General features: G+C 43.7%; 1 protein-coding gene across 1 annotated transcript in view; it reads right to left on the bottom strand.

Moving 5' to 3' along the window:
- Nucleotides 1-1,088, bottom strand: part of OPN3 (opsin 3) — a 59,919-nt gene extending 58,831 nt beyond the window's left edge. Inside the window, exon 1 of the mRNA XM_063954410.1 lies at nt 761-1,088. Within this exon, the coding sequence (XP_063810480.1) occupies nt 761-1,088 (328 nt within the window). The remainder of the gene's footprint in view (nt 1-760) is intronic.
- Nucleotides 1,089-25,178: the final 24,090 nt, after the last annotated feature.

Below are 25,178 nucleotides of genomic sequence, written 5' to 3'. Positions count from 1 at the left end.
CACTATCTGTGTATTTCCTTCTCTCAAAGTATGTCATCTCCTCGGCACAGTTTCTAGACTGAGTCTGGTAGGAGGGGCATAGAGGGCAGAGCCAGCCCACACTGTTAAACTCTTAAAGTGCCAATGGCTCCTGGTGGACCCGTCTATACCCCATGGTACTAATATGAACCCGAGCATCCTCTACGGACTACGAGAAAAGGATTTACCGGTAGGTAATTAAAATCCTATTTTATCTGCATTTGTTACTTATCTTTACTAAGGGGAATTTAATAACGTCTGGGGGCGATTCAATAATAAGTGTAAGATACCTTGCACATGCTTTTAAGCAGGCAAAGTCACATAAGCAATTCAGTGACATGACCTGCGGACATGACTGAGCAGTGTTAAGACCTATTGCAAGAAGCAATCTTGACATTAGGACTTTTCATTGAATTGATCAGTGCACTTTGCCCAGGCTAAATGCATAGACAACGTAAATCACACTTCTATAAATCATCCCCTTAGTGTTAGAGGATGTAAATATGAGACTGTTTATTATAATTAATTACACTAATCAGTACAAATTGTTACAAGAGTTTCACTGTTGCTGAGCAGTGATGTAATAAATTTGAATTGGTAACTTATGATTATATAAATACATTTTATAACACATTACATTCTATGTATTATATAAATATTGTATATTACTTATAGGCTAAATCAATAGACTCCAGTATTAACTATCTATTTAAAGGTTTCAAGAAATCTTTGCTTTGCTTACCTAGTAGAGTTTTGCAGAATCCAGCAAAAACACATCCGGCTTCACCCCAGATCCACTGCTGGCTCACACAAGAGGCAAAAGTAAAAGTAACATCAAAAAGGGACAATATCAAATCACTGAAGCTGATATTCACCAGTAAAAGGTTTAAGGGAGTCCGTAGTGTTCTGAATCTACAATAAAGAATTAGTACTAACAAGTTATTACAGAATCCCAAAAGACCAAGTAAGGCAGTGGTAAGTGCCAGAACCTTATACCCATCACGGGTAAAAATCTCTTCATTGTGAGTCCCTGAATGCACCTTACTGCCATTCCTGGTGACATATGACATGCTGCAGCAAACCTCACATCACCAGGATTAGTAAGATGATGAAACCTTTGAAGGAAGGTTGGTTATTACACGTTTAAATTCACTTTTCATAGTAATTAATCCAGTTTTAAGACCTTCTCAGCACTAGGGGAATTACTGGGATTTGCACACAGTATTAATGCAGCACATTCAGATTATGCTAAAGTGACAGGGAACAATATTTATACAAAAGCATGGGTCTCTGGGGCATATTTATTATTATTATTATTATTATTATTATGTTTTAGATTTGGTCATTCTAATTTCTTATTGCTGCTGGTAGCGGCAATAAGAAAATGCATTACGCCTGGATGAATCAAAACTCACATGCAGGGACAGGGGTAGGGATAACCTGTCCCTGGGATGTGTTCTGAGTGAAGTGGCCGCATTAGTGGTCTCTTTACTCCTCTATCTGTACTCCTGTGTGCTACTGTGCATACACGGCCCGCTGACCATGCGTGGGCAGCAGCCATTGTCGGGGAAGGGTTCTGGAGGAACCCTCTCCCAGGAAATATTGCAAAATATAGCACATAGGCTACTACAGGATAACGCCATCTGGAGATGGTGTTGCCTATCAGGGCCAAACTTTGCATTCCGAAGCTTGGTCAATCTGACAGCATCACATCCCCCATAGAAACCTATAGTGGTTGCTGCTGAAGTCGGAAATGGAGGGACCACAGCAGATATCTGAGATGTCTGCTGCAGTCTCTCCATGACACAGTCAGGGGATACTTAATATCTGCAAGTATCCCCCCAAAGACACGTATTTTCTGGGAACATCCCACAAACAACATCTGATAAATAGGCCCCTTTACCTCATGCTTTGAGATGTGCTTTTATAAATACTGTGTGGAAGTGTAAAGTACTGCAACAGTTTGTGCAGGATCAATCAATCGCATAGCATATGTTTAAAAGTTTCATAAACATCAATAAATAATCTTTAATGAAGTGCTTGCCATTAGTTAGACTGTATCTAGACTATAAGGTACTGGCCACCTCGCTGAGTTTCTGTAAGGAGAACTTGAAAGGTCCAGTGATAAATGCACATTTCCTGCACCATCGAGCTAAAGCTAAGCTTTCCAACAAGAGTCTGAAGACTCTCCAATCAGCATGCTGCAACTGCACTGGAAATCGATGGGAGGCAAAGCAGAGCATTCTGTTTGGGTGCACTGATTCAATAAAATTGAAGCTGCCTCCCAGCAGTCAGGCATATACTGTATATCCAGAGTGAGGCTGTAGGCCAATGTCGGATTAAGGCTGGTGGAGGCCCAGGGCAATGTAATAATAATAATAATAATAATAATAATAATAATAATAATGTTATTTATATAGCACTCTTTCTCCAACAGGACTCAAGGCGCCTGTAGGTTGTGGGAGCCCCCACTACTACTATTGCTGACATAGCAACCCTCTCTCCCAGATGCATAGAGGTTAGTGGAGAAGAGCAGGTCAGAGCCATTATGGTGTCTGTCTCCCATCACACCACAGGCACCTCCATCACAGCAAGGAGAACAAGGCTGGGGCAACGAACTCCAGGCCTGGGCTCCTTAACGCTACAGTCCCCACACCAACCATCTGCCAGCCCCCCTCCCCCCGGCCTTCACCAACCTCTGCCCCGCACCTTACCCTCCTCCTCCTGCCCATCAGCAGACAAGAGTGCCCAGATCAGCAGTGATGGAGAACACCGCGGGGCAGAGGCGGACGGGCTTCCTGCTTGGAGTGATGGAATGTGGCAGCTGTGAGACAGGAGATCCGGCTGCCAAAACCGATGGCGGCAGCGCACTAACCCGGCACTGCACTCACTTTGTGCAGAAGTACCTCGGCGGCCACTGGTACTGAACAACTGAGCCGCCAAAGGGAGACTGAAAATGCAGGGTGTGTGGTCCCCTAATGTGTGCGGGCCCCGGGATGGCCGCCTCTGTTGCCCCTGCCTTAATCCAGCTCGGCTGCATGCTACCTCCGTCCCCAAAGCTCCACAATTGCATCAATACAGGAATCTGATGCCACCCTGATCCCTGGCCCAGGTTATCACTGACCATATCTAGTAGAATAACTGTCTGCTTATTCATTAAAGACCTAGGGCCTAATTCTGAGCTGTACGCAAACCAATTTTTCCGTACCTCTCTGATGTTTGTCAATGTGTACATGGGCAGATCTGTGTCTGCAACAATGGCTGCAGTGCCACCTAAGCTGCTGCATGATTAACATGGCTGTGCCCTTGGATGCAGCTTCACTGGCTTAGTTAACATGAATTCCGCAGTCTTCCCGAGTAACCTGAAGGTTACTCAGATAACCAATGTTTATGCAGATGATCCAATGCTGCATCCTCCATGTTCAGAGAAACATGCAGGAAGCGTCTATTTATGCCATAGGTCTGCAAACTCGGTCCTCAGGACCCCACACAGTGCATGTTTTGCAGGTCTCCTCACAGAATCACAAGTGAAATAATGAACTCCACCTGTGGACCTTTTTAAAATGTGTCTGTGAGTAATTAATACACCTGTGCACCTGCTGGGTTACCTGCAAAACGTGCACTGTGTGGGGTAATGAGGACCGAGTTTGTAGGGGTGGTATTCATGTGACCGCTGGTCAGCTGGCCGACAGTCACATGACCTCCTCCACGAGCCCGACGGCTCACTATCCCGATAGTCGGCATGCCGACCAACAGGGACTATTTCCACTCGTGGGTGTCCACGACACCCATAGAGTGGGAATAGAACCCGTGGCGACCGTAGGTCGCCACCGAGCCCGCAGGTCGCCACCGAGCCCGCAGCGTGGCGAGCGCAGCGAGCCCGCAAGGGGCTTGCTGCACTCGCCCCTCCCCGCCGGGATCCTGGCGTCGGTATGCTGCTGGGATCCCGGCGTCGGTAAGCTGACCGGCGGTCTCCTGACCGCCGGTCAGCAGTACTACACCCGTTTGTAGACCTATAATTTATGCCTTCTTATCACACAGTAGTTGTATCCAAAGATGCAGCTGCTGTGTGAATAGCATCCATCTCTGAATCAGGCCCACATTCCTCTCATGAGAGTAAGAGTGTATTGATGAACGTGAAATAAAAGACTTCACAGACTTGACAGAATTTGTGCCTGATTACTCAGTAAACCAGAAAGTATTCAAATTATATCTAAACAGTCTTTTGGACCCATCATACGTTGAATCGCTAGTTTATCATGATTTATATTTAATTTCTCTCTCCCTCACCTACTGTCTCCATGTCTCTCCTCTCTATTCCCCTATTTCTCCTCCCCAAATCTGTCGACCTTACCTCCATTACTCATTTCTGTTCCCCCTCATCCCCCATTTCTCATTTGTGTTCCCCTCAACCACCTGACCTGTCTCTCTGTCTCTCTCATCTTCGCACCCAGCTGTGTGAGAAGAACTCGTTACAGCAGGTGGTCGGCCTTCTTTACGACCAGGTTGCGGGTGCACATGCATACACGCATACATTCTCTTATAAGATTAGCACTATATATTCTTTTCTATTCACTTACACTGAATTTCAGGAAAGCTTACCATCAATATATTATTTCACAGTGCGAAAAGAAGATACTTTTTAATTAACCTGAAACCAAACATATTTGGGCCAGTAATAACAAATGCATACATTTATCTTCTGTAACTACCAGAGGGGAGATGCATGTGGCCGGAGGCTGTGCCTCACAAATCATAGCATTCATGAGGGGGCCATGGTGAGCCACCATAAGCAATACCTGATTTTTCTTATTTAACGAAAAATGGATAGTCTTGACATGTAAGCTGGGTTACATAGCCACTCCGTCATAATACTTAAATAAACTAAAAGAATGTATACTGTATATATATATCTGCTGCATTTTCTAGTATTCATTATTATACTAGCATCACCCGCAATTAAACCACATACACTATTTTGCATACCCAATTCTACTACTGTCCATCAATGCCCTTGTGACTGGCTTAGTCATCACCTATGTGTTAGCTATGTTCCATGTGTGACTGCAATGAACTTACTACAAGCATACTAGTGGAATAAAATATTGTGCATGTAACACAGTATGTGTAGAATGTATAAAGAAGTAAATGAAGAACACATCAATGTGCTGTTCCATGTTAAACCGGCAGTAAAAACAAATCCAAGAACAGCTTCAAATGACGTTTTAATGCATAATCTTTAGATTTAAATATTTAATCCTATTAAAACAAATTAGAATCTTCTGTAATATCTGAACACTTACTTAATTGCACTCTGGTAATAACCATTGATGTGTGGTGAGGTCAGTGACTGGGGAGGTACAGGCTAGTATCACAGACAGATTTACACACATAAAAATGATTTGGATAATACAACTACCACTATTAAGATGATTAGAATAATACAGAGATGATATTATAAGCTATAAATATCTTCTTACTATTTTTCTAATACTCTCTGGAACATACTGAAGTATGACAGGTTAGGCTCTGCCTCCCCTGCGTACCCTGACGCTAGGCTGACCATACTATCACTCTAACCTGGGACACTCATGAATTACACAGGTTCTGTGGCTGGCTGACTACAAGCCAGCATTTCACCTGGTTTTAAGCAGTCACAGAACCTGTGTAATTCATGAGTGTCCCAGGTTAAAGGGATAATATGGACAGCCTACCTGACCGCACATAACTGATGTGTATATACACATGGCTTTTACACGCTTAAAGCTCTGGAGCACAAAAACTCTCATGTCTAGTACAGCGTCCGGTTGTGCTTATAGCTACAGATCCTGTAAGGCAATGTTATACAGGGATGCCCATAAGAAGTATGGAACCCTTAACAAAATTTGTTCTCGGCTAACAACTCTCCCCCCGCCCCCATCCCCCCCTTTATTTTTGAGAGATGAACTTCATAAATGTTATGATTATTAATAATATAAAATTTAGAGCAAGTTGATTATGTTTCAGGAGTGGATAAAGCAAACAAATGCAAATCAGTTTTTATATTATTGTGTAATCCTAGATACTGATTTTCTAGACCAGGGGTAGGCAACCTGTGGCACACCAGCTACAGTTTTTCTGTTAGAGAATACTAAAACTGTGGCCGGGCATGCTGAGATAGTTTGTTCCACAACAGCTGGAGTTGCCATAGTGGCTACTACTGTTCTAGACCTGGTAATTTATATGAAAAACCTGATCACTTACGCCACACGGTAGTGCCCCCAATCATATTATGCGAACCAGTAGTGCCCCCTATTCATAATGTGCTACACCATAGTGCCCCCTGTTCTAATGTGCTGCACAGTTGTGTCCCCTATTAGTAATGTGCTGCACAGTAGTGTGATGTTAGTGTATGAGAATACTTAATATCCCTTACTAATCTGTGTAATCCTGAATCTTTAGTGATGGTCCCTGGGACCAGGGGGATGCTGGGAAGTGGGTGGTCCAGTGTGCAGTGTGTCTGGAGTTGGTGATGGAATAAAAACAGCACAGCAGTGAACTCACATGTCTCTGTGTCCTTATGACTGGATTTACAAACATATGAACAAAACATGGTGTCAGAAGAAGTTTAACTTGGACTGCTAGTGCTCTCAGAGTGTGAAAGAATCCTGCAGAAGTCTGTACGGCTGTGATACTCAGTGTCTGCAAAGCCTGCCGTGTGCTCCTCTCTTCAAACAGTGAGTAACCATGGATAAACTAGCTCCTCCAACCGGCATGCTGATGTCTGGTAACTTGTCTGAAAACTGGAAAAGATTTAAGCAAAGGTTTAATATATATCTTGCTGCATGTGGAGCTGATACAGAGGCTGACAAAACTAAGGCATCCATTTTCCTCCATGTCATAGGAGAGGATGTGCTGGACATTTATAAAAGTTTTCAGTTTGATGAGGGGCAGAATATGGTGCTATCTTCTATAATGCAAAAGTTTGAAGATTACTTTGTGCCAAGGAAAAATGTGACATATGAAAGATATAAGTTTTTCACGTGATCAGAAGTCTGTAGATGGATTTGATCAGTATGTTACAGAGCTGAAATCATTAAGTAAAACCTGTGAGTTTGGTGATTTAAAGGATTCACTGATTAGAGATTGTATTGTCTGTGGAATACCTGATAATTGACTCAGGTTTTGCTCTCTCAGCAATCTCTCTCTAACACTAGAAAAGGCAGTGACTATGTGCAGATCTGCAGAAATAACTAGATTTCAAGCCAAAAAGTTACACAAGGAAGCTGAGGTAGTGCAGAAAACAGAGCCAAGCAAACCTGTAGTGCAGGTAGTGCAGAAAACAGAGCCAAGCAAACCTCCATTCTCAAGAATGAAGCAGTCTAAGCCACAGTCTAACAAGGAAATGTGTAGTAGATGTGGAAATGCTCACAATCCTAAAATGTGCCCTGTTTATGGTAAATCCTGCATGAAATGTGGTAGACTTAATCACTTTGCCAAGTGCTGTAAAATGAAAAGTGAAATAACCACAGTGCCTACTGTTAAACAAACAGAGGAATTCTTTGTGGATTGCATTGAACTTTGCAGTGCAGATAAGAAAGAATGGATTGTCCCTTTAACTGTGAACAAGATTGTCATTCCCTTTAAGCTTGATACTGGCGCGCAGGTGAATTTAATATCGTTTCAAGACTATAAGACTTTTAGAGTAAAACCTAAAATTCATCCAGCCAAAGTGAAAGTTACAGGGTACACTGGGGAGGAAATTCCTGTGAAAGATACATGCTTAGTGACACTGAAATATAAGGGACAACAGTTTAAAACATCTCTACTGATTGTGGATAAAAATGTGCAACCGATTCTAGGATTAAGTTCCTGTGAGAAACTAAGCTTGCTAAAGAAAGTTTTTATGGTGACATCACAAGTAGAAGATGACTGCAAATCGATATTTACAGAATACAGAGACGTATTTGAAGGTCTAGGTTGTTTGCCTGGAGAGCATAAAATAAATATAGACACGCAAGTTTCTTCAGTGATACACCCTTGTAGAAAAGTGCCGTTTGCGCTGACAGAAATACTGAAACAAGAGTTAAATCACATGGAAGCCTTGGGTGTGATACAGAAAGTTGATGAGCTTACTGAATGGGTAAGCTCCTTAGTAATTGTTGAAAAGAAAAATGGACAACTCAGAATATGTCTAGACCCCAGAGATTTAAACAACGCTATTAAACGAGAACATTTCAAACTACCAACCAGAGATGAAATCATGTTGCAATTTGCGGGAGCAAAATGGTTCAGTAAATTGGACGCATCTTCAGGATTCTGGCAAATTAAGCTAGATGAGGCCAGCTCAAAGCTTTGTACATTTAATACACCAGAAGGTCGATACAGATTTCTTCGACTACCATATGGAATATTGTCTGCTCCAGAAGTATATCACAAAAAGATACACATGATTTTTGAACATATTCCAGGTGTTGAAACAATGGTGGATGACATTATTGTCTGGGGATCTACAAAAGATGAACATGATTCTAGATTGAGACAAGTAATGGAACTTGTCAAGAAAGTGAATCTAAAGCTAAACAAGGACAAATGTGAATTTGGCGTGAATACACTTACCTTTATGGGCAACGTGGTCTCGGATCAAGGTGTAAAACCAGACCCAAGGAAAATATAAGCCATAGTGAACATGGAACGTCCTAACAACAAAGACGACGTCAGAAGATTCCTAGGAATTATTACTTAGGAAAGTTTATTTCTCAACTCTCTGAACGAACAGCCTCTCTTAGATGGTTGTTGGACAAAGATAACGAATGGATGTGGTCACATGAACAAGAAGAAAGTTGGCAAAACTTGAAACAGATCATTACAGAGCAACCAGTTCTAAAATTCTTTGATCCTGCGAAAAGAATAAGAATTTCAGCAGATGCTTCGCAATTTGTCCTAGGCTCAGTGCTGTTACAAGAACATGAGGATACATGGCAACCAGTAATCTATGCATCAAGAGCACTGACAAGTGCTGAAACAAGGTATGCTCAGCTAGAAAAAGAACTTCTAACGATCACATATGCATGTGAGCGATTTCATCAATTTGTGTATGGTCACACATTTACAGTGGAAACTGACCACAAGCCATTGGTAGCTATCATGACTAAATCATTACATGACTGTCCCATGAGAATTCAACGAATGCTTATCAGACTACAGAAATATGATGTACACTTGCTGTACTGTCCCGGCAAATACATGTACATTGCTGATACACTTTCTCGGGCTGTGGACAAAAGTGAAGGTTCCAAAAGTCTGATGGATGAAGAGATAGAAGCCTATGTTAATTTGATCGTAGCTTCTCTACCAGTGTCTCTTGCAAGACAAGAACAGATTAGGAAAGAAACTGAGACAGATGACACAATGAAAGTGTTGAAAGATATCATTCTGAAAGGTTGGCCAGCAGAAAAACCATGCTGTGCAAGATACATGAAAGCCACTTAGGAGAAGAAAAATGTAAGCGGAGAGCACGTGAAGTTATGTATTGGCCAAGAATGAACCAAGACATAGCACAGACTACAGCTACATGTGAATTATGTCTTATGTATAGACCGAAACAACAAGTCGAGCCACTGAGTCCTTATGCAGTGCCAGAGAGACCGTACCAGAAAGTTGGCGCAGATTTGTTTGATTGTAATGGGAAAACGTACATTGTCGTGACTGATCATTACTCTAACTACCCTGAGGTGAAGACACTACATACAACTACTAGTAAAGCCGTAATCAATTGCATGAAGTCAATCTTTGCAAGGCATGGTGTTCCTATGGAAGTGTTCACTGACAATGGTCCTCAGTTTTCCAGTGCTGAATTTAGACAATTTGCTGATGAGTGGGAATTTGTCCATACTACGTCAAGTCCCCACTATCCACGCTCAAATGGGTTGGTGGAAAGTTCAGTAAAAACTGTAAAGAGTCTCATGAAAAAAGCTCAAGAAGGTAAAGAAGATTTCTACAAAAGTCTTTTAATCTACCGCAGTACACCTTTACAGAATGGACTTTCTCCTGCACAAATGCTGATGGGAAGGAGGATTAGAGCAAATCTCCCGATACATGATGAACTGCTTAATACACATAACTCAGCGTTGGTCAGACTGAGTAAGGAACGTCAACAGGCAAAACAGAAACTGTTCCATGACAGACGAACAAAAAGCTTATCTGATCTAAAATCGGGTGACCAAGTCCGTCTCAGAGATCACGAGAAAGGTATTTGGGTGCAGAAAGGTATTGTGCAAGCACAAGTAGCACCAAGATCTTATACTATACGTACAGAGCGTGGAACGGAAGTAAGAAGAAATCGGGTGGATTTAAGATCTCAACCTAACCATAATGAAGACAACATGACTGAAGAATACCCTTCATCTGACATGTATGATGATCCTGATAATGGTGAACCAACCACGATTCTAGAAAGGTCCAACATGGTCGATGAAACACAGACTGTGTGTAAAAGACCCAAAAGGGAAATACGCAGACCTGAGAGACTCATTGAAATGTGTTAGATGATGTTCTTCATATGACGTTGTTAATTGTTGCATTGAAGCGTATAGGGCTTATCTTTAAAGAAAAGAGGATGTGATGTTAGTGTATTAGAATGCTTAATATTTGTAGACACTCCCTTACTAATCTGTGTAAGCCTGAATCTTCAGTGATGGTCCCTAGGACCAGGGGGATGCTGGGAAGTGGGTGGTCCAGTGTGCAGTGTGTCTGGAGTTGGTGATGGAATAAATAGCACAGCAGTGAACTCACATGTCTCTGTATCCTTATGACTGGATTTAAAAACATATGAACAAAACAGGGTGTATTCAAACTGAAATCTAAATTGCAGTGTAAAAATAAAGCAGCCAGTATTTACCCTGCATAGAAACAAAATAACCGACCCAAATCTAACTCTCTCTGCAAATGTTATATCTGCCCCCCCTGCAGTGCACATGGTTTGGCCCAATTGCTAACAAACTTGCTGCTGCGATCGACTCAGAATTATCCCCAATACTCAGATAAGAAGTTGCAGGACATCTGAACAAAGAAGGTCTGTACTCTTCCCTATGGAAGAACTTGTTTATGTGGCTGACTGGTGGTTTATTGGTTCGTTATTTTTATAATTAATAACATTAATCATAATATGCGATTCTGCAATAATCCTACACCAGTTATTTTATGGGTAAAGCAGACTGTATGGGAGGACTACACCTCGGACTCTGCTTGTTGAAACAATATCAATATTCAGCCATTTCCAGGGGCGGATTGGGATCGAAAACCAGCCCCACATTGCACCAGGTAGAACCTCCTATACACACTGCACCAGGTAGAGCATGTCATACATTATGTGCCAGATTGAGCACGTTCTACACTTTGTGCCAGGTAGAGCATGGTATACACTTTGCGCCAGGCAGAGCACATTATACACACTGCCCCAGGCAAAGCACATTATACACTTTGTGCCAGGCAGAGCACATTATACACATTGCACCAGGTAAAGAACATTTTTACACATTGCACCAGGTAGAGCACATTGTACACATTGCACCAGGTAGAGCACATCAGTGGCGTAACTAGAACATAATGCTCCTCATAATGGTGAACAAACCATGATTCTAGAAAGGTCCAACATGGTCGATGAAACACAGACTATGTATGAAAGACCCAAAAGGGAAATACACAGACCTGAGAGACTCATTTAAACGTGTTAGATGATGTTCTTAATATGACGTTGTTAATTGTTGCATTGAAGCGTACAGGGCTTATCTTTAAAGAAAAGAAGATGTGATGTTAGTGTATTAGAATGCTTAATATTTGTAGACACTCCCTTACTAATCTGTGTAAGCCTGAATCTTCAGTGATGGTCCCTGGGACCAGGGGGATGCTGGGAAGTGGGTGGTCCAGTGTGCAGTGTGTCTGGAGTTGGTGATGGAATAAAAACAGCACAGCAGTGAACTCACATGTCTCTGTGTCCTTATGACTGGATTTACAAACATATGAACAAAACAAGTAGTGTCCCCTATTGGTAATGTGCTGCACAGTAGTGTCCCCTATTAGTAATGTGCTGCACAGTAGTGTCCCCTATTAGTAATGTGCTGCACAGTAGTGTCCCCTATTAGTAATGTGCTGCACAGTAGAGTCCCTAATTCTCTTATGGTCAGTAATGTCTGTAATCCACATTATGCCACTGACTTGTGTCCTCGATTCACATTAGGGGCCCTATTTATCAATTATCATTTGCAGGCTATCCCCTGAAAATACACCCCTTTCCTTCCTGAATGTATCTACAGGTTATAGCAACAGATATGTATTTACGGTATTGATAAAGCCTAATATTTATCTTACTTAAAACCCTTTAAGAGGTCAAAGAACACAGTACGCTATTGGCGTATGGAATACCGTAAGGGTACGCACGTTGCGTAACAATCGCTTAGCCGTAGTCGAGACGCTCAAGCGTCGCGTTCGCTCACGGCCAAGAGATCACAGGCAGGCACGCTATAGGCTGCCGACTACCGTAATGATTCGCTATTAGCGTAGCGGACGCTCGGGACCACGAGGAGATCACAAGCGGCGCTGACGCTCACAGTGTAAAACCTTTATAACTATACCATAAAACAATGTATTATGCAGTAAACCTTGGTGTAGTGATAGGGTGTAAATGTAACACAGTGTAACCTTATTAACTTAAAAGCTGTACGAGCATCTCCGACGCTCAGAGAATACTTAGAAATATAAGTAATACACAGATACCGATCTTAGGTTCTAACACCTTATATGAACGTTCTATTTGCAAAGGAATAATACAATACAAGTCATACACTACCAATATAACATAGACTAACTAGCCAGATAACTACACATGAAATACAATAACAGCACAATAACACTTTAAGAGGAAAAGAGAGAAAGAGGAGAAGAGGGAGAGAGAGAGAGATATGGCTCACAATAACAATAAAGACAATATGATTGCGGAGAAACTTACGCTCAAGGGAAACAATCGCATGCGCCTCTGGATATCCAGCTCCCGATTATCAGCAATGAGAACCGTTGAAGAGAATAGAGAGCTGGCCCAGAGTGACTTGTCCTTTTATACCCTACACATAATACAGTACAATGGTCCCTATATTCTTATTGTTCATTGGACACAGGAATTCGCCTTCGCATTATAACAAAAGGTCATAGGTTGATTCATACAGGTGGGCTGTGACTATTTCCAACTGCTCAGGTGGGTGGGAAACTAGGTTTCCCGCCGCATGGATAATAAAGTGCAAATAATAGTAAATGTCCATAAACTTCTTATGTCCATAACTATTCGCACGAGCGATTAATCCGCTTCAAACCAACACCGGAATATTTCTAATTAAATACTCTTCCGATGGATACTAAACTCCACTGTATAACCCTTGTCTGACCCTTCGTATCAAACAAAGAGGGATCTCTTTGTTCATGAACATGCTACATTAACTAAACTTTCAGATTCTATCAAAGGGACCATAATCTACAAAATACATTATATGGTTAAAATATGTAACGATCGAGTCGCCCGCTAGACGCACACAAAATCTACCGTAAATGCGCATACCGTGCGCCTGCGGGTGCACGCACCAGCGGGTATGCGTACGTACGGGAGAGCGTGGGCACGCGCAGCGGGGACACGCATGAGGTGCAAATATGGTAGTGTGCATCATGATATTTTTCTGACTTTGACAGTCCACCCTTTGGCAGTCACCAATAACTGCCACTTTCTAAACCATTTCAAAAACGAGAAAAATATGTCATGTGTAAATATTTCTATGGTTGGGTAGGGGAGGAGAGGAGAAGGTGAGGAAAGGGTATGACCTAGTGAGATAGCAGAAGCAAGTGTGTATGAATCCATGTTTGGGGGGTCATGTATCATCGTGCCGTACGTGTTGTAAATCAAGCTTCGAGGTATTGCGAAGTATACATTTGAATTCCTTCTTATCCCGTGGTACGGGTCTGTGGATGGGCTGTCAAACTTTACCGAGCTCTTTTCGGCTTTTAGTTGCAACAAAATGGGGGAGCACATTTTAGTTGATGATACATGAATGGGGGGGAATATGTGAATGCTGATATTTGTGCCTGTATTCCCTATCGACTATGTGTGTCATTACCTGAAGGTTGTAGAGATGAAGATAAGAAACAATTATGGTAAATGCAGTGGTATTCTATGTGAGGTTAATATGCATTTGTTGGTTTAAGTCTTGTCTGAAGTCTTGTCTGAAGTCTTGTTTGAAGTCTCCTTTGGGCTTTTGCTATTAACGGTATGCAAAAAGCCTTGTCAATGTCCATAGACTTACAAAAAAGTTGGGCTAGCGTAAATTTAAAATTTCTAGGGAAACTGGGGGTCTATGGCATAGTCCATCTGTTGTTTGTGTACAAGGTTGTCAAACTTCTTCTTTAATCCATCTGTTTTCTGTATATAAGGTCATCAAATTCCTCTTCCAAGCGGGTCTTTTTATCTTGGAGAAAAGGAGAAACAGGTGAAAGAAACGGACCGTAGAATCACATTTTCATCACATCATTGTCTCTATCGTTGGGTCATAGATCAAATCCATTGGAATTACAATTTCCTCACTCCTTAGACTCATTACCCTGGTACTCCGTTTGCACTTCGTTAAAGCCTGACCGCATCTAAATATCAAGCCAATCGATATGACAACACCTAAGATACATAGAAGAAACTTCCCTACATCCATTATGACTCCTTGAGCCCATTCTCCTAAACCAGAGAACCAATTTCGCGGGTTCAACCATGACACCCAACTGGTCAGCTCATTACCCACAGCAGCAAGGGTGAGATTGTGTCTCCTGCGGAATTCCCACTTTAATTGGAGAATGTCGTCCATCTTTTGGTCTATGACCTCGACCGGGTCCTCTGTGCTATTCGTAATATAAGTGCAGCATTTTACGCCGTACTGCGTTGCCAGTGTGACACAATATCCGCCTGTCACTGCTGTGAGATAATTGAGAATCATCCTATGCTGAACCAGTTCTGTTTTATAAGCTTGGAGCTCCCTTCCAGTATACCTGAATGTGTCATCATACATTTCAGTGATATTGTCTAATAAATTTGCAAGCGCTGATATATATTTATAATTTATCACTCCTCTGGCGGTGCGAGTGATATCTAACGCGATTAGGAATTGAATCCCGGTGGATTCACTGATCAGGTCAGAGGCCGGATGCTCTGTTCTCTCTATCAGGTGCCGTTTAACGATGTGCTCGTAATGAGTGTGGGTATAAGGAGCTTGGGCACTGCGGTGAATATCTTTCATTTTAGTATGTGATACAGTCATTACCTCAGGCAGTACTTTTCCAATATAACACAATCCTTCAGAGTTTGGGGCAAGCCACTTATACGCCTTCCTCCCGCATATGAAATATGCATCATCGGGGAGAACATATGGGACGGAGTAGGACATAACCATATTACACTTCTTCCATGTGAAATCTCCTAACCCTAATTCTCCCATCTGTCTAGTACACGTATCTGTTTGTATGATATGTGCACAGTATCCTGGTGATACCTCTCCAACTTCCCAATTTGCCGGCTTTCGGGGATTGGAAATGTTAAAACATATTAGGGATCTATCCACATGATATTGGTGGAGCTTCAAACTAGGAGGACTGGAGATATTAAACCTCCTGTCCACCGGTCTCCCACCCTTTAGCTCAAGTACCTCCCCTACCGTTAAAGGGAATGGTACTAATCCTGATTTGCTATGGCCTTGGGGTACTTGAGAGCATACCCAACAATCTGTCTGATTTAACACATTACCCACTAAGGAGTGATAGTCACTCAATGGATGCCGGTCCATGTGGATATTAAAACTGGATTGGCATTTCTTGATACACCCATCCTCAACTACACTGTCACAGAGCCTACAGATACAGTTCTCCTCAGCTAACAATCCTTCACAATTTCTTCTATTGTCAATGCTACCAGATCGTTTTCTGATACTCGCCTTTACTCGGTGATTATGTTGTTCTTGGAAATCTACGCCTCCATCTCTGTCATCGGGACCCATTCCAGAACCTCTCTCGACCTCCATGGTACTCTCGCCGGAACAGACTGCTCTGGTCAACATCATGGTCAACAGAAAAATCCGGATCACAGTCTCTTGGGGCAAGTCCATCTTATAGGAGGAAATGGAGAAGAATGAGAAGGGGGAAAGAAATACTTGAGGGAGATGGGATGGGAAGTGGAGAAAAACAATAAAAGGGAACAGGGGATCGACAACTGCCTCCGATCTTATTATTTTCAATGCTCAGGTGCCGTCTCAGTTCTCCTGAAACAGACACTCCAGTGATACAACTTCCTCTACCGTCTGTTCTTTATCACGAGACCTCTCTGGATCAGCGACCTTCTTACAATGGGACGAATGAACCCAAGTCTCTCTCTCGGCAACCTTCAATGCTGTCGTGCTAATCAATAAGACTTGGTATGGTCCTTCCCATCTGTCAATAAGGCAACCTGAGCGTAGAAAATTACGTATCATTACATAATCCCCAGGTTCAATGTCATGACAATTACTATCTGCATTACTATCTGGCAAATCAGGAATCACTAACTTCAGATTGTCATTTTGATTCCTTAGCTGTTTACTCATGTTAACCAGGTATTTTACAGTCACTTCATTGTTACACTTCAAATCATCCTGAGGGTTAATCATAACATGCGGTTGTCGACCAAACAAGATTTCAAAGGGGGACAGATTAAGAGGGGACCTGGGAGTGGTTCTGATGCTGTATAGTACAATGGGTAAAGCTTCTGGCCATGTCAATCCTGTTTCTGCCATAACTTTACTCAGTTTATTTTTAATAGTGCTGTTCACTCTTTCCACCTTCGCACTCGCCTGGGGGCGGTATGGAGTGTGCAGCTTACTATCAATTCCCATCAACTTACACATTCCTTGAAAGACATCACCTGTAAAATGGGTACCCCTATCACTTTCAATTATTCTAGGGATACCGTATCTACATACAAATTCCTGCACAATTTTCTTAGCAGTAAACATAGCGGTATTTGTGGCTGCAGGAAATGCTTCGACCCAATTTGAGAATACATCTATACAAACAAGTACATATTTCAAATTTCGACAAGGGGGTAATTGTATAAAGTCAATCTGTATTACCTGAAAAGGGCCGCCTGTAGGTGGGATATGAGATGGTTCTGTTGGTATTGCCTTTCCGATATTCTTCCTCAAACAGGTAAGGCATGACATTGCTCTCTTACCTGCATGAGATGAAAATCCTGGGGCGCACCAATATGCTCTTACCAACTTGCACATTCCCTCCTTGCCCAGATGAGTCAGCCCATGTGCTGCTTCAGCCAAACATGGAAGATATGCTCTAGGGGCCACTGGTTTAGCCTGTCCATCTGTCCAGAGTCCTGAGGACTCCTGGCCATATCCTTTTGCCTTCCAGACTGCCTTTTCCTGTGTGGAACACAAATTTTGCATCTCACACAACTTCTGTGTGTTGATGGTATTGAATACCATCAGTTGTGTGGTGTCTGTCTGTCTGGGGGTACCGGCTGCTAACTTAGCAGCTTCGTCTGCTCGGCTGTTACCAAGTGATACTGGGTCCTGGCTATATGTGTGTGCTTTACACTTGATAACAGCCACTCTGTCGGGTTCCTGTATCGCTGTTAGAAGCCTTTTGATGTGAGCTGCATGCGCTACCGGTGTACCAGCTGCCGTCATGAAATTTCTGAGGCGCCATAGGGCTCCGAAATCATGGACTACCCCGAAGGCGTATCTAGAATCGGTGTAGATATTGGCTGACTTGCCCTTAGCCAATTCACATGCTCTGGTTAGGGCAACCAGTTCAGCAACCTGGGCTGAGTGAGGTGGGCCTAGCGGTTCTGCTTCTATGGTGCCTTGGTCATCTACGACTGCGTATCCAGTACACAAGTCTCCCGAGTCCGACTGTCTGTGACAACTACCGTCAGTGTAGAAAGTAAGATCTACATCTTCCAGTGGGTTGTCACTGATGTCAGGCCTTGCCGTGAAATTTTGGGTCAAATATTGCATACAATCATGCATGTCAACCTTTGTATTAAATCCTCCTTCCCCATAGCTCTCATCCTCCACCCTTTGTGCCTGTGCAGGCATACATGGGAGATATGTTGCAGGATTTAATGCACTGCATCTCCTTATGGTGATGTTTACGGGGGCCATTAGTGCCAATTCCCATCTTGTAAACCGCGCTGATGAGACGTGCCTGGTTTGGGCAGAATTTAGCAAGGCTGACACTGCATGTGGTGTATGGATTGTGAGGTTGTGACCTAGCACTACATCTTCGCTTTTCGTTACTAGCAATGCTATCGCAGCAACGCTTCGCAAGCATGTGGGGAGGGATCGCGCTACCGTATCTAGCTGAGCGCTGTAGTATGCTACCGGCCTGCTGGCATCACTGTGCTTTTGGGTTAGGACGCCTGCCGCGCAACCAGCACTTTCTGTTCCGTACAGCTCAAAGGGTTTCCCATAGTCTGGCATACCTAATGCTGGCGCCTGCGTAAGGCACTGTTTGAGTCTCTCAAATGCCATCTCGGATTCGTCTGTATGCGAAATCCGATCAGGTTTGTTTGATGAAACCATCTCCTGCAAAGGTAATGCTAGAATGGAAAACCCTGGGATCCAGTTACGGCAATACCCACACATTCCTAAAAACGTTCTGATTTGTTGCTGGGTTTGTGGCAGAGTCATGTCTCTAATTGCTTGAATTCTATCAGCGGTCAGGTGTCTCAGTCCTTGTGTTAGACAGTGTCCCAGATATTTTACTTTAGGCTGGCATAATTGTAGTTTGTCTTTGGAAACCTTGTGTCCTGTGTCTGAAAGATGAAACAGGAGCTGTTTCGTATCCTTCAGGGACGCTTCCAGTGAATCTGAACACAGTAGTAAATCAACCACATACTGTATCAATATTGATCCACTCTCTGGTTGGAAAGACTGTAAACAATCATGCAAAGCCTGGGAAAATATGCTTGGACTGCCTATGAAACCTTGTGGTAATCGAGTCCATGTGTATTGGATTCCTCTGTATGTAAATGCAAACAAATATTGGCTGTCAGGATGCAGGGGTACCGAAAAGAAAGCGGAGCAGAGGTCAATAACAGTGAAAAATTTCGCAGTGGGAGGGATCTGCATAAGGATGACAGCTGGATTTGGCACTACGGGGAATTGACTCTCAACTATTTTGTTAATCCCCCTTAGATCCTGCACTAGCCTGTAACCCCTCCCCCCACTCTTTTTCACAGGGAAGATGGGACTATTGGCAGTGCTGGATGTTCTTACCAGAATGCCCTGTTGTAGCAAGCGCTCTGTTACTGGGTAAACTCCTAACTCCACCTCTAGCTTCAGAGGGTATTGTGGGATTTTTGGAGCTATCCTACCATCTTTTACTTGCACAACTACTGGAGCTACGTTTGCCATTAATCCAGTGTCTTGTCCATCTTTAGTCCACAGTGACTCTGGTATTTGGGATGTCATTTCTTCTACCTGGGATGGATTCCTATTTAATATAACTGTGTGGGACATTAATTTTGATGGGGAGTCTAACATGTCTCGCACTTCCTGAGCGTGATTCTCAGGTATGTCTAAGAATACACCTTCAGGAGTACAATAAATGACGCACCCCATTTTACACAATAAATCTCTTCCCAGGAGATTAGTCGGTGCCGATGCCGCCAGCAAAAAGGAATGCTTGGTATGCAAAGGCCCTATTGTAATCTCTGCTGGTTTGCTAACAGGGTAGTGCTGGACTACTCCCGTTACTCCCATGGCTGGAATTGTCTTACCAGTGGTTCTCATGCCCACTGTCGAATTTATCACTGATTTGGCTGCCCCCGTATCTACAAGAAAGTTTAATGATTTACCAGCTACATTAATTGCAATTTCGGGTTCACTTCCAAGACTTGCAATCAATTTTACTGGCTGCAGATTACAGGTGTGGCCACACCCCTATTGGGTATGGTGACCTCCCTGAATCCCGCTGGCAGCAACTACTTGAGAAGGGGTTAAATGGGAACTGCCAGAAGCTTGCCAGTCTCCTTTTGGGGGATATCTTTTTGTTTCCCCTGTATGTGGCTCATAACTCCGTCTCTGCGGACCCTGATCCCAATTTCGTGTGTCATGTCGTTGTCTAGGGGGTTGGTATGATTTTTGTGAATTTTTCGCTCTACAGTCTCGTGCCATGTGTCCCTGTCTATGACAAAAATAACAAGTTACCACATTTGACTTACCCACAGGGGTCGGAGGTTTATACGAAGGTTGCCTAGTGGTCAAAGCCTGTATACTTACGGCCATTAACTTATCACCTTGTGACTCCCTGTGTCTGGTGATATTTCGATCGTGATCAATAGCAGCCTCTCTCAAAGTAGCCACCGAAAGACCTCGCCAACATGGTTGCGTGGTCTGTACCCTTGCTTTCAATACCTCTTTTAAACCATCCATTAACACAGATACTGCTACTTCTCTATGATTTGCATTGGTCTTAATGTCTTCTATGCCTGTGTATTTTGCCATTTCTAGTAGTGCCCGATGAAAATAATCAGCAGCTGTTTCTGTCTCTTTTTGTTTAATGGAGAAAATTCTATTCCATTTGACTACAGCTGGAAAATACTCCTTCAACTGTAAATTTATCCTCTTTACATTGTCTGAGTTGTACACATCCGTAAGGGGTACCTCTCCATCTAATTTACAGTCAGCTAAGAATTGTGCTGAGTCGACATTGGAGGGTAAACATGCCCTCAGCAATATCTGCCAGTCTTTGTTATTGGGCTCTACAGTGTTCCCTAGGTCTCTGATGTATTTCTGGCTAGCAACTAGATCCTTCCTAGGATCAGGGAATTCAGACACTATTGTTCTTAATTCCATTCGGGAAAATGGACAGTGCATGGCAATGTTTCTGACAGGAGTGACTCCTGTAGTGTCCGTTTTCCCATTTGGCACTGCTATTACCCTAACGGGATTAAGTTTGCTTACATCATTCTGAATAGATTCTACAGCTTGTGGTGAAATGGTTTCAGCATAGTGTATGGTACCGTACTTACCCGTTGATACGACCTCACCTGTCCCTCCGCTAGGAGCCTTTGATACTAATCTTACGGGTTGGCCCGTGCCTACTGTTGTTTCTGATATGGTGGCTGCTAGAGAGAGCGCCGATATTGTTGTCGATTCGTCCTCTTGATCACACTCCTGGGGAAAGTTTAAAACAGGGTACAACTTGCACGGGTTAATACTTGCATTAGTTAACTTATTAACATTATCCTTAACATTTATGCAGTTACTAAGTGTTTGTTTATTGCACCCTAGTGCGTCATTCTCCGCAACCAATTTCTCTCCTGATATGTAAGGTGGCGGTGGTGCCGTGGCTACCAGTTTCCTGATAGGGTTAGATCCCGCCGCCTGAGCCAATCCTCTCTGTATTTCACCCTCCTGTTGCCATAACTGTAAATAATCATAATGTTTGATCCGTCTCTTTGTTGATTTAATGAGACATATCCTCCTCCTTAGATTTAATAACACATCTGGGCTAAAGCTGCCTACTCTTGGGAACTTCTCCCCGTCATGTACAGTCATTCTTTCCCATTCATCACATAAAACCTGTCACAACTGAGGGTTTAGGCTGACGGGAGGAAGCCTCAGTTGTAGGGGCTGGAATGAAGTTAAACTTAGATGGTTTAATCAGACCCCTGGACATGTAAGTGTGGAAGGAAACCCGAAGGTGTGACCATGACAAGCAGGTTAAAAGTCAAATGAAAGTTTATTAAACAGACTCCGTATAATCACAACAGCGTTCACAGTCAGTATTAGCAGTGGCAGATAATACAGTTCCTGGATCACTAAACCATAAAAGGTATAACAGGGCACTGGTAGGTTGCAGAACGGATGTTATAGTCCTTGGGTAGAATAACCTTACCAGGCCAGGCTGTAGTAGTGGAGACAACCGAGGAACACGCCAGTAGGTGTATGAGATGATGCTGGTAACTGGAATGCACTGTAGGAGTCACTGGACGGAACCAGCCAGATGGTGGAGACACGGAGTTAAAACTGAAAGATGCTAGGGTGCGTGGAAACAGATGAAATGAAGAGTGGTTACCGGTGGTAGTGGATACTGCTGGTAAGTAGAAATCCGCTGGGAGAACACCGGCTCTTTAAGGAGGCTGAATTCTGTTGAAAGCAGGTTGCTGGAAACAGATGGGTTAATAGCTGAAAGCTTGGAAGCTGGAAGCAAACGAGGTAATAGCTGAAAGCTGGATCAGTCACAGAGTCTTAAAACCTGACTACCACACTGCTGCATCATCTGCCTGCTAGATGTAATGTGTACCTGCCACAGACTTTATGGCTTTTAAAGGCACTGACCTCTATCTGGCCTAGACACAGGATACTTATACCTGCTGCTATGCAGGCATTGGCTAGGCAATTATGCAGATTCCAGAGATGGTGGATTGGAGGAATTGGAGCATGTGATCAAATCCAACATGGCTGCGCCCATGCTGGAACCTGGAGGGAAAACCTGGTCTGGAATGACATGTGCAAACACAGCGACAGTGGCGGCGCCGGCCGCGGAGGGCAGGAGACGCTACAAACAGTCACATGCTGGGACACATGAAGGACAGCGGAGACCGCGGGAGGCATGACAAACCACTCCAAGAACCCGCAGCAACAACACAGCAACGGCGGCGGAGGCCGCGGAGGACGGGAGATGCCATGTTGGATTCAAACATGGCGCCGCTGTGGTAGTGTCTCAGAATGACAGGAGGGATGTGCAGAGTGTTGACACAGATGAGATCCGGATTTGGAACGCTGGGCCAGTCTCAGAAGACACCTAAACGGCAGGTAATGGCGTCCAGATACCCGGATCGTGACAGCACCCCCCCCTTTAGGAGTGGCCCCAGGACACTTCTTAGGCTTTAAAGGAAACTTTGAGTGGAAATTTCGGACCAAGGCAGGAGCATGGACGTCTGAGGCATTGGTCCAAGAGCGTTCTTCAGGACCATAGCCCTTCCAGTCAATGAGATACTGTAGCTGACCGTAACGGAAACGTGAGTCCAAAATCTTGGCCACCTCGTTCTCGACTCCCCGTTGAGTCTGAACTTTGGGAGCTGGAGGAAGTGCGGAATGAAACCGATTTAGGATCAGCGGTTTCAACAAGGAAACATGAAATGTCCTGGGTATTTTCAAGAAGGGTGGTAACTGTAATCTGTAGGCAACAGGATTGATGACTTGTTCAATCTTGAAGGGACCGATGTAGCGAGGTGCAAATTTCATGCTGGGAACTCTCAACCTCAAATTCTTCGTGGACAACCACACACGATCACCCACCTTGAGAGCAGGAACCGCTCTACGCTTCCTATCGGCAAACTTCTTATACCTGGATGAGGCTTTAAGCAGGGCTGCGCGGACGTTCCTCCAGTTATTTGAAAACTGACGCAAGGTGACATCCACTGCTGGAACAGAAGTTGCGGGAAGCGGTTGGAATTCTGGGACTTTAGGGTGGAATCCATAATTAATGAAGAATGGTGTAGAAGAAGATGAGGAATGGTATTGATTGTTGTGGCTGAACTCGGCCCAAGGAAGGAGTTGAACCCAGTCATCTTGAGAGGAAGACACATATATACGGAGGAAGGCCTCCAAGTCCTGATTCACCCTCTCGGTTTGACCATTGGTCTGAGGATGGTAAGCCGTGGAAAACTTTAACTTGACTTGGAGGGCTTGACACAAACTTCGCCAAAATTTGGCTACAAATTGTACTCCACGATCCGAGATGATCTCTTCAGGAAGACCGTGAAGTCGGAAGATCTCTTGTATAAATACTTGAGCCAACTTGGAAGCTGACGGAAGACCGGTGAGAGGGATGAAATGTGCCATCTTGGTGAACCGGTCAACTACCACCCAGATGGTATAAAACTTGTTGCAGATAGGTAGATCGGAAACAAAGTCCATCGACAAATGGGTCCATGGTCGACGGGGAACAGATAATGGAACCAGTTGCCCCGCAGGCGACTGGCGGGAGACTTTGTGTTGGGCACACTTTGGGCAGGAGGCAATAAATTCCATAACGTCCTTCTTCAGAGTTGGCCACCAGTAGGACCTAGAAATAAATTCAAGGGTTTTCTGAATGCCTGTATGTCCAGCAAAACGGGAAGCATGGGCCCAATGCATGAGCTTCTTCCTTAGAACTGGCTTAACAAAACTTTTCCCTGTTGGAGGCGTAGAGTCCATCCCTACCGTGGAGAATGCCAACGGATTAATAATAGGATGCTTGTCTGCAGACTCGGACTCATTTTCTTGCTCCCATGAGCGGGAAAGGGCATCGGCTTTACGATTCTGAGAACCCGGACAGAACTGGAGTTTAAAGTCAAACCTAGAAAAGAAAAGTGCCCATCTGGCCTGACGAGGATTCAGACATTGTGCGCCTTTGAGATATAAAAGATTTTTGTGGTCGGTAAGTATGGTGATTGAGTGGGAAGCTCCCTCCAACAGGTATCTCCACTCCTCCAGAGCGAGCTTGATGGCCAGCAACTCCTGATCGCCAATGGCATAGTTGCGCTCAGCTGGGGAGAACTTCCGGGAGAAGAAACTGCAAGGATGTAGATGTCCATCTTTGGCCCTCTGGGATAACACTGCTCCTACTCCAACGGAGGAGGCATCTACCTCTAAGATAAAAGGAGAGTCGGTGTCGGGCTGTTTCAGAACTGGTGCAGAGATGAACCGTTGCTTCAGAAGGTGAAAGGCCTGCGTAGCTTCCTCGGACCACTTGGACGGATTAGCACCTTTCTTGGTTAATGCAGTGATAGGCGCCACAATGGTGGAAAAGTCTCGTATAAATTTTCTATAATAATTGGCGAACCCTAAGAACCTCTGGACCCCTTTGAGGGTTAAGGGTATAGGCCAATTCTGGATTGCTTGGAGTTTCTCAGGATCCATCTCTAGTCCGGAACCGGACACAATGTAACCTAGAAACGGAATGGTTTTAACTTCAAACATACACTTCTCCAATTTACAATAGAGGTGATTGACACGGAGACGAGAAAGAACCTCTTTTACCCAGAAACGATGATCTTCGAGATTATTAGCAAAGATGAGGATATCATCTAGATAAACCACGACATGGCGGTACAAGATGTC

The sequence above is a fragment of the Pseudophryne corroboree genome, chromosome 1 (genome assembly GCF_028390025.1).
Source record: "Pseudophryne corroboree isolate aPseCor3 chromosome 1, aPseCor3.hap2, whole genome shotgun sequence".
NCBI classification, from domain to species: domain Eukaryota; kingdom Metazoa; phylum Chordata; class Amphibia; order Anura; family Myobatrachidae; genus Pseudophryne; species Pseudophryne corroboree.
Note: the sequence above shows the minus strand (reverse complement) of the source record. Positions and strands in the feature narration are given on the sequence as shown.